Raw genomic sequence first — 10808 nt, forward strand, 5'->3', positions numbered from 1 at the left:
TCAAGTGTATCTCATTAAATATAAACAAACGAAATTAATTGTTTGGTAATGTTTAAAAATTGTATTTAATAATTAATTTTAAAAGTTTAAAATATATATATTTGAAATAAAAAAAAACACTCTGTAATATTGCGAATTTTATTTAATTCATTTTAATAATGTTATTATTTTATGAAATTAAAATTTTTTAAACTAATTTCTAAAACATCTATTATACCTAATAGTTTAACTTAAACAATAATAGTGATAAATATGTTTAAAATTTATATCAAGGTGATCAAATAAATTTAGTATTCAAATATGCCAAATCATAAAAAAAATCAGAATTATTTTTAATATTACAATTTTTAATATACAAAATAGTATTTTCACTTGTATAACTAAGACAATTTAATGGTTTACTTTGTTTAATATTTTTTTTGTTTACTACTATAATCTCATACACAAGTTACTGTTTATAAAGTTAAAATTCAGTTGTCAATTAATATAATTGATTATTATAAAAAAGAATGGGCTTATTTTTAAACTTATTGGTGGGTTGATCTTGCTGTTTGATTTGTTTTGTATATAGTCTTTTATCTAAAGGAATGTTAAATAGCTTGGAAGTTATTATTTTTTATTATATTCTCGAATGTATCATTTTTTTTTTTTTGGTGGAAACGGAAGTACTTTCTTTAAATTACCTTGGGATGTGTTTGTCTTTTAGTAACAAGAATTATGTTGTATCCTCCAGGTGAGGTCAAAGCTTTCAACCTTTGGGGGATTTAGTGGACCTATTAAAGTTACTTACGGTGGTAATGCATTGAAATTCTAAGCTTCTGTGTGTCTAAATATCAAGAGAACAGGGTTTGTCAAGAAGGGTGAAGAGGTAATCATATATTGATTATTTTTCTGCCATGTTTCCTGTTGTAGTATTGGGATTCCTGTTCGAATGTTTGTTTCAAAAGATAAAATCTGGTTCAGTTTGATGGAATCAACAATATTTTGTTCTGAAGTAGGCCTTCTCTTTAAATCTACATTCCAAGTTACTTCCTTTCTTAATATACTTTGGAGGTGAGTGGTGTAAGTGTAAAGCTTTTGAACTAAGTGCACTTATTGTAGTCTTGATAAATAGCAGTTTTGATCCGTTCCAAATAAACAGAAGATATAAATGAATTGAAGTTGCTTGCTTATCTAGGGTTAATAGTCAATGTATTGCATATCTTGTAGCAAAGTAGATGTTGGTCTTTAGTATGGAGTATAATTAAAAAGAAAAGGAGAAATGCTCTAACAAAGTCTAATTAATTTGAAGAAATTGTTTGACATGTTAGAATATACATGTTTTATATTTTTAGTTGATATATATGTATATTTTTAGTTGTATTGTTTTTACTTATACATGCTTTAATTTTATTTATTCACTAGGGTTATATAAATCTATCGAGCTCAAACAAGATATATGGTTTCAAAGTATAAGTCAAATAATATCAAGTGGACAACAATTAAGGTACATTGCTCTACTATGTTTTGTGTAGTATAGTCTTGATTGGGATAACTAAATTGTTGAATGACCTTATGTAACCTTTAGTTCACGTTTCAACGGCTCAGATTGTACTGGTTAGGTGAATAACTTGTATTCTTCAATGGTTGAAGACTTATTTCCTTGTTGCATGGTATTGGTTAGTTAAATAACTTGTATTATTGTGAAATTGGTTGGAGGAGTATACGATTGTAATTAAAGCATGACTTCCTATTAAGAGTTTAAACTTGTATATGGTATATAGTTATGTTATCATGCACTGAATCTGTTTGGAGTATACTAGAGTTTTGATTTTTTTTTTGTTCAAATTATAAAGATGTTTTTTAATTTTGGTTTTCTAGTGTCCAAGACAATCCAACAACCATGATTGTGGGTAATATGTGTGTCAATATATGAAGGAAATTATCACATATTGTGAAGGAGGAACAATTCCAACTAATATAAGTAATCTTTATTATCATAATTAATTCGTAGTCAAATTTAATTAACTAATTCTATATTATTTTTCTTTCTTGCAGTATTTTTTAATTGCAGATGTCAACAATATCGTGAAAGTCAAATAATTGAAGTTAGGGAAAATTGATGTTTACATGTAATTAGGACATGCTTATAGGTTATGTTATGGTGATGTACATGCTTATAAGTATGAATAGGATATATATGTTATGGTTGTATATATTATCTTATAAAACAATATACTGACACGTTGCAAAAGGCTTTCTGCAAAAGCCTCAAGTTGACTTCACTGATGTGTTTACACCAGTTGCAAGATTAGAAATAGTGAGACTGGTCATGGCTGTTGCAAATATAAAAGGATGGGAGATATGTCAAATGGACGTGAAATCAGTCTTCTTGAATGGGCCCTTAGAAGAAGTTACGTAAAAGAACCACCTAGATTTGAGAAGAAAGGTGAAGAGTGGATAGTGTATAAGCTAAACAAAGCCTTGTATGGACTGAAATAGGCGCCTCGAGCTTGGAACACACACATAAACTCTTGGCTTATTAAACTTGGCTTCTAGAAGTGCACGATTGAGTTTGGGGCATACGTGAAGTAGACTAATAAGCAAGGTGTTTTGTTGATATGCCTGTATATTGATGATTTGCTTGTAACAGGGAGCACGACAAAAGCAAATGAAGAATTTAAGGGGAAAATGAAAGCTAAGTTTGAAATGACCGACCTTGGTAGTCTGGGCTATTTCCTTGGACTAGAGTTCATGCGAACGTATGATGGTATGATTATACACCAAATGGATAGAAAGAGTACATATGGCTACATATTCAAGTATATGGGAGCAACGGTTTCTTGGTGTTCGAAGAAGCAAATGTTGTAACGTTATCATCATGTGAAGCCGAATACATTGCCTCAGCGGAGACTGCATGTCGGTGTGATTGGCTGGAAACGATTTTGGACGAATTGAAGATTGAGTGCTATAAACCAATACAACTTCTGGTTGACAACAGATCTGCCATAAACTTATCCAAGAATCCTGTATCACATAGCAGAAGCAAACATATAGATACAAAGTTCCACTATTTGAGAGAACGAGTGGGAAGAGGAAAATTGGAACTGGTGTATTTCCCCACAGAAGAACAAATTACAGACATCTTCACCAAAGCCTTGAGGCAGAACAAATTCGAAAAACTAAGAAGCTATATAGGAATTAAATCCATAAGGAATTTAGTTTTAGAGGGGTGTGTTGAGAATGTAACAAACTAAATTCATATAGGTCCTAACTGTCTAGCAGTTACAGTTAGAGACTCTTTCATTTTTTTGTCATTATATACTTTGACTGTATTTTCCTTGAGTTGCTAATGAGAAAGTTCTCTTTTCTCTGCATTGCTGCCTACATAATCCTGTTTCTGCATAATCGAGTTCAGTTAGATAAAAGGAACATGTTGGAAGCTCCATAAAAATTTCCCAAAATGTGCACGGATTAAATGGATCAATAATCCCATTTGCTAGGTTCCATATATTTCAGATACAATAAGAATCACTTAAGTTACAACTTTTGCAACAAAGGGCACACAGAATAAGATATAAAAAGTTGTTTGAAATGAAGGGAAATACGTAAATCCAAAATACAAACCTCGGTATCATTATTGCCATGTCTGAGGTTTTAGAGAAATCAAGGATGATATCTTCAGCCATCTTCTTGGCTTTTCCATATGGATTTATTGGGACCTATATATAGAAATAGAACATCAATGCTAACTCTAAATCTCCTCGAGCCTAAAGTCAATTTAGGATGCAATGAGAAACATAAAATGTTTTCAACCAAGCCCCATAATTCAACTATCCTTGGATTCCCACCTGTTGTGTTTCCTCTGTAATGGGCATCTTTTCAGGTTCCCCGTATGTTGCACATGTACTAGAATATATCAATGTCTTCACATCATGCTTGACCATAGCCTCCAATACCAACAACGTGTTTGATGTAATATTGTGATAGGTTTAAACCATTTAGTTGTCCCTATTTTTGGGAGGTTTTCCCATTTTGATCCTCGTCTTATTAGAATCTCCAATTGAGTCCCTATAAGTGCTAATTTCAATCAATTAAGCCCCTACCGTTAAATTTAGTTAACGGGGTTAACTTTTTTGCACAGCTGGAAGGATGACCGGTTAATTTCTGTAAACGTGGCCTATTTAGAGTTTAAACGTGGCATGAATTAGAGTTGAAATTGATTGAAATTAACACTTATGGGACTCAATTCATGCCACGTTTCAACTCTAAATAGGCCACGTTTATAGAAATTAACAGGTCATCCTCCCAGCTGTGCAAAAAAGTTAATCTCGTTAACTAAATTTAACGGTAGGGGCTTAATTGATTGAAATTAGCACTTATAGGGACTCAATTGGGGATTCGAATAAGACAAAGATCAAAATGGGAAAATCTCCCGAAAATAGGGATAACTAAATGGTTTAAACCTATTGTGATAATACCTACCAAACATGCAAATTCGAAATACATTAAATTATTAATAAAGTAAAACCGAAATTGGTCAACTCAACCATAAAATACCATTCTTGTAACAACAAATTGCCCAACTCTATCAACAAATTCATATCTAATTCCAAAAAATAGCAATATCAATAACATAATTCATTCTTAGAGTAGCAATAGCAAATATGGGTGTACTCAATCAAAAACATCCTCTAGATAAAGATGGTTTTAGAATAGTCCAACTTATTTATAACTAGTATGGTATTCATTGCAAACATTATTTCAATAAGAACAACAAATAGAAATACACCAGTATCTTGCATTACACTTTGTGTCTAAAGTGTGTTTACAGATTCAATACGTGAATTTATTGACAAAAGCAACACCATAACAAAAAGGTTAAAACCATTTAGGCGTCCCTATTTTCGTAAGGTATTCCCAATTTGATCACTTTCTTTTAAATCTTCCCAATTGAGTCCTTATAAGTGCTAATTTCAAACAAATTAGCCCCTGTCGTTAAAAATCGTTAACGGTGTTAAAATTGTGTAGAGGTGAATAGATGACGTGGTTAATATTCTCCTTTTGAGGTGTTAAAATTGTCCAGAGGTGTTAAAATTATACAGAGGAGAATGGGAAAAATTTGAACACCTCTGCATAATTTTAACACCTCTGCACAATTTTAACACCTCAAAAGGAGAATTTTAACCATGTCATCTACCCACCTTTGCACACTTTTAACACCGTTAACGATTTTTAACGGCAGGGGCTAATTTGTTTGAAATTACCACTTATAAGGACTCAATTGGGAAGGTTTAAAAGAAGGGGACCAAATTGGGAATACTTTACGAAAATAAAGACACCTAAATGGTTTTAACCTAACAAAAATCTGCGTGTCAATTCAGATAATGCTTAAAATGTCAACGGGTATCTAAAAAGCTAATACGTGATCTACAGTACTTAGATATAGATGTTTGAAATTAGAAACTGAACACAAGTGCCTTCCATAACTTATTCAACTGAGATTAACATGAATGAACAAAATTCAGAAGTGCTTACTTAAGAGGATCCATTGTGCTTTCTCCCACGTATGCAACAACAGCAAAGTGCATGACAACATCAAATTTGTTCTCCAAAAATATTTTTTCAACCTAATAGCCAGTCAAATAAACAATCTTTCAAGGTCCTTCCCCATACATGCCAAAAGAACAACCAAAAGAGTGACACCGAAGTATTTCTAGTAACAAACATTGTACACCGTACTGGGAGAGGCTAGGCTCTGATACCATTTGTAACGGCAACTTACAGGGACTGCTGACTGCCCCCACAGATCAACACGAGGCTTTCCAGTGTGCTTTGTCCTCACTCGCACACTTTCCGGAAAAACTTCCCGGAAGGTCACCCATCCCAGAATTTCTCTAGGCTAAGAGCGCTTAACCATGGAGTTCTTATGGGTTAGGCTTCCGAAAAGTAAATGCATTTTGGTGATATGAGTAGCGAAATCAATTCCTTTAAGTTATCCTTCAACTGTATAGTCCCATACCTATACAATCTCTAGATCCCTCTCATTCCGGTGTATGTTCGATTCGTCCATGTGCCCCTTCCACTCGAAGCCTGCCAGGAGCCGCTCCTTGTCCGTGCTCCCTGCACCATGCTTCTTGCACCGGCGATCACTCCCCGCCCTCGTCAGTGCCCGGGTGTCACAAAGCCCGTATGTATTTTAGAATATTAAAAGAGTGAGAGGTAAAAGAAATACAGATTTGACGTTCAATATAGTATATTTGATAAATATTGAAGATAATGTGTAGATATCATAATTATTATTTGTTCATTTTGTTAGGAAGATAAAATCTATTGAATCATCATTGCTTATTCATATGATTAAGAATTTTCGTCTCAAAAACCGTGATTGTTATGTGACATAATTAAACAAATATATAATGCTAAAACATATTAACTAAATTTAAAAACAATAAATAGCTAAAATAAGAACACGTAAAATAAATAAAATAAAATAAAAACTTACAAAACCAGAAGTCATTGAAAATGAATTAAAAAACACATAAAAAATAATTAAAATTTTAAGTCAATAAATAAACAAACAAAAAAACAAATAAAATAAAAACTAACAAAACCATAAACCATTAAAAAAAATTAAAAGAATGATTTTTTTTAAATAAGGATATTTTATAAACTCAAATATATATCCCTAATCTCTTAATTAATTATAAAAAATTATTTAAATAAAGTGTTGTTATAATATATAAATATTAAAAAAAAAAAAGAGTTATAATAAAGAGAAAGAGAAATAACACAAGTGCAGCTGCTTGTGCGTGAGTCACTTTTGAAGCCCAGCCCATAAAGCTCTCAATTGGGACAGAATTAAAACTTTTTATTATTTCTCCAAGTATCTCCTTTAATCCTTGTATTTCTCAATCGTGCTATAGTCTTCTGTAGGGTTCCAGTGTTCCAGTGGGTAGAAGAGAAGAATCGGTGCCTCCGTCAAGGTTAGTATTCGTTTAAACAACTTGAGAATTATATAGATCTATTATGCCATATATGCTAGCAGCTTTGTCGTTTTTAGGGCTCACCATATTAGGGTTTTCTGATTGACGAAGCTCTTCTTCTTCGTTAGTCTCCTACGATTCACTCAACACTGTGCTTTGTCTATGCGATTTAGTAGTTGTCTCCTCGCGTTTTGCCCTTGCTCGCTTTTCCCCCTCGCTCGCGCTCGCCGTCGGCCGCAATCTCGCCGTCAGCGGTGGTCGCGTCGTGCCCCCTTCGGTGGTCGCACCGTTTCGCCTCTGTTCGTGTGATCTGTTTCGCACTCATCTGCGTGGGCCTCTGTTTCACTCATCTGTTGACATCCCTTTGTTCGTGTCCTTCGTGTGGTATAATGTAATGAAATATTTTTTTTTTCTGAAAAGTAGTAAGCCTTTGTTCTTATCCTTTTTTTCACCCAACTGCTGCAGTGTTTTTTAGTTTCTATGTTTTATAGTGAAAACCAACTTTTTAAGCTTGGTCTAGATAGCTCTCTATCAACAGGTGCCTAGAAGGATAAAGTTGTGGAGTATATATAAATGATAATGGAATGAGTGTGTTAGAGTAATAGAGTGAGTAGTTGATTAAACTGTGCAACTCAAGAATTTTACCAAAATTGAAAATACTTTTATGTTTGTCAGATTAATAGTAAGTAGATTAGTATTGAGTTCTAAAACTAACTTTTTCATTTTAAATTTAATGGGCTTAATGAGAAATTAAGGAAAAGTTTTCCCACCATGGACAAACCAATTTTTCCATTTTGGTGAGTCTTTTTAAGTTTCATCTGTCATGTATCTTTATAGAACCCTCTTTTTTTGCCTAATCAAACTTTCCTTTGCCAAACACTCAGCTGCTTCTTGTGGATCCTCTGTGTCTTATGAGATTCACAGCCTCTTGGTTCTTCATCACCTCCAAAATATATATTGAAATTCATTATCCACTGTTTTCTAATGACCAAGCATTAGAAGTTACTTAATATTCTGGGACTTATCTCCCATATGTCATTGCTGGCCAGGATAAAAAAATTCAGTATCACAAGCTTTTCTCCATTTATCACAAAACAGTTGTGCACAAAACAATTTTGCACATGTTATGATGTTTATCATCATAACAACATACATAATAAATGATACCAAAATCCATTGATATATATAATTTTGCACATGTTTGTTTACCGTTTTAGAATTCCTATTTGATGGTGTTTTGGATTTTGTGCTTTCGGTTTGTTGCTGGAATGGAATGTGAGGTCTCGATTTCTAGCTGCAATTTTGTCTAGGTCCCGCAAGAGATGGTGTTTCTGGTTTGAATGAAGAATATTGGATTCCGGTTCCTGGTTTTCTGAATCTTATTTAGTATGATTAATTGTGGTAGAATGATGTAAGATGTTTAATTGTTTTAGTTTGATTTAGTTTGAGCTGTGACATTTATCTAACATTCGCTTGTGCTGAAATTTGTTGGGTCTTTTTAATTGGCCGGATATTTGATTTATGTTGTTTCAACCTTGGATCAGTTTAGTAGGGGATTTGAATTTTGTTAAACCATGCCATATGTATTCATTTCTTTCAATTGCTTTCTCCATTCCTAGTCTAAGGTGATAGTGGAGAGTGATGGACGGAACTTCGTCTTCTCGAATTAATGTTCCACTTGATATTCCACTAAGTCTTAATGTCCTTGTCATTGATACTGACCCCGAAGCTCTTGAGTTCATCAAGAAATCATGCAAAGAGAATGATCGATGCAAAGAGATTCCTCATCAAGGTTAGATATATATAATATTCTATTCGTAATCATTCTTTGAGGAAAATATGGAATTCTTATGCTTGAATTGTGTGCAGCTATAATATGTTCTGAATCTTCAATGGCTGTGGATGTTTTGGAGAATAGTGTATTAGACATTGATTTGATCGTCATGGAGCTTCATATGCCAAAGATGAATGGCTATGAATTCCTGCAATATCTCCATGAAAATGGATTTGATATTCCTTTTGTCAGTAAGTAACTAGTCTTTTACATTTTTATTCAAGTTTACAACTTTTGACTGTTTAACCATCAAGGAACTAGTCTTTTACATTTTTACTCAAGTTTTCAACTTTTGACTTTTAACCATCTGCAGTGATGTTATCTAAGTCTGATGGTTTTCCTTGGTCTTCCTTGGAAAAGGCTGTCAAACTTGGGGCTATCGATTATTTTTTTAAACCCTTCAGTGGTCCTCGTCTGCTAGATTTGTGGTCACCTTTCTTAAAGCATTATATGGCCAGGCGTAAAGAGGCCAAAGCCGATGATACCCTCCACGAGAAAGATGATACCCTCCACGAGAAAGATGATACCGATGACACCCTCCACGAGAAAGATGATACACCCTAGTATGATCAGCAGACTACTGCAAAATCCATAGTTGCAGCTACTAAATAAAGAGACTGAGAAGAATATAAAATTACTTTTACTATTAAAATAGTTAATTTCCTTCATTAATTCATTGCAATCTTTAGTGTGAATTCTTATTTATAATAATATATGATTATTTAAATAATAAAGAAAACTGATTTTACAAAAAAAAGAACAAATTCGAGTTTAGAAAAAAACCAAAACTACTACATAAATTNTTTTACATTAATAATATTAAGTGGGATTGAATTATGATTCTTATCTTTATGTAAAAATCTAAGAAGATATTTTTACAGTTTGCTCTGATAAATCAGTTTTTTATTTTATTTTTAATAATACTTTGTAATTTCTACAAAATGAGGTATTTTATTGTATATTTAATTATATATTGTTATATACATATATATATATATATATATATATATATATATATTTTTATATATATATATATATATATATATATATATATATATATATATTTTGATTGAATAATATGTCTAAACAAATTAAACAAAAAACTCACATGAAAAAAATAATATAGAAAAGTTTAGATATTAAAATTCTTTTAAAATATTGAGATTTGATTATTTTAATAACAAAATTTTAAAATATAAATAAAAAATTAAGAAAAGAATTTTATTATTTTAAAAACACACAAGTTTTTTAAACTTTTTTCTTTTAGAGTTTTTCTTTTTTCTTTTTTCTTTAGATTTTCTAACAGTTAGTTTATGTGTTTGGAGATTTTCTAAGGAAGCTGTAGTATTTTATAAGCTATCGTTGCATTTTATAGAAAGTAATAGTATTTTATATGTTGTCGTCCTATTTTAAAGCATGCCGTTATATTTTTATATGATACTATGGTGTTACATATGTGGCTGTAGTATTTTTATATGATGTTGTGGTATTTTATAGGAAGTCGTATACGATGTTTATGTGTTGTATATGAAGTCATAATATTTTATATATTATCGTAGTGTTTTATAGGAAGTTGTAGAATTTTTATATGATGTTTTTGCGTTGTATATGAAGTCGTAATATTTTATATGGTATTGTGGTGTTTAGGGATGATCAAAAAAATTCGTGCCCGCGGATACCGCAGATAAAATCCGCGACGGATAGTTGATACCTGTGGATATTTACTATCCGAAACCCGCAGATAGTGGATATTTTAATACCTGCTTATAAACGGGTTGAGTACGGATATTATACTATTCGTACCCGCAAAAAATAAAAATAAAAATTTAATTTTTATTTTATTAAGTTAAATATAATTAAAATTAACATTAATTTATATTTTACAAGATTAAATTTAATTAAAATTGTATTATATGAAATATACTGATCGGAATTAATTGACATTTATTAATAATTATAACAGGTATTAATAGGTTAGATTGTCTTACTCTTTACAAAATATACGGGTA

General features: G+C 31.7%; 1 protein-coding gene across 2 annotated transcripts; it reads left to right on the forward strand.

The window, feature by feature from the left end:
* Positions 1-6806: 6806 nt before the first annotated feature.
* On the forward strand, positions 6807-9494 carry LOC106780075 (two-component response regulator ARR14-like). 2 transcript variants are annotated; one of them, XM_014668319.2, is made up of 4 exons: positions 6807-6965; positions 8585-8757; positions 8835-8990; positions 9113-9494. In XM_014668319.2, exons 2-4 carry the CDS (start codon positions 8607-8609, stop codon positions 9361-9363), a joined length of 558 nt encoding a protein of 185 aa, XP_014523805.1. In that variant the 5' UTR covers positions 6807-6965; positions 8585-8606; the 3' UTR covers positions 9364-9494. The 2 variants fall into 2 exon arrangements, with proteins under 2 accessions (XP_014523805.1, XP_022632576.1); XM_022776855.1 differs by lacking the exon at positions 6807-6965 and adding an exon at positions 7139-7356.
* Positions 9495-10808: the final 1314 nt, after the last annotated feature.

This window comes from Vigna radiata, unplaced genomic scaffold (genome assembly GCF_000741045.1).
Source record: "Vigna radiata var. radiata cultivar VC1973A unplaced genomic scaffold, Vradiata_ver6 scaffold_380, whole genome shotgun sequence".
Taxonomy (NCBI): domain Eukaryota; kingdom Viridiplantae; phylum Streptophyta; class Magnoliopsida; order Fabales; family Fabaceae; genus Vigna; species Vigna radiata.

Excerpts from the sequence above, each read along its gene's own strand:
- LOC106780075 (XM_014668319.2), top strand. The coding sequence starts at position 8,607 with ATGGACGGAACTTCGTCTTCTCGAATTAATGTTCCACTTGATATTCCA. Across the intron at positions 8,758-8,834 it reads CAAAGAGATTCCTCATCAAG|CTATAATATGTTCTGAATCT; the intron begins GTTAGATATATA and ends AATTGTGTGCAG. Across the intron at positions 8,991-9,112 it reads ATTTGATATTCCTTTTGTCA|TGATGTTATCTAAGTCTGAT; the intron begins GTAAGTAACTAG and ends AACCATCTGCAG.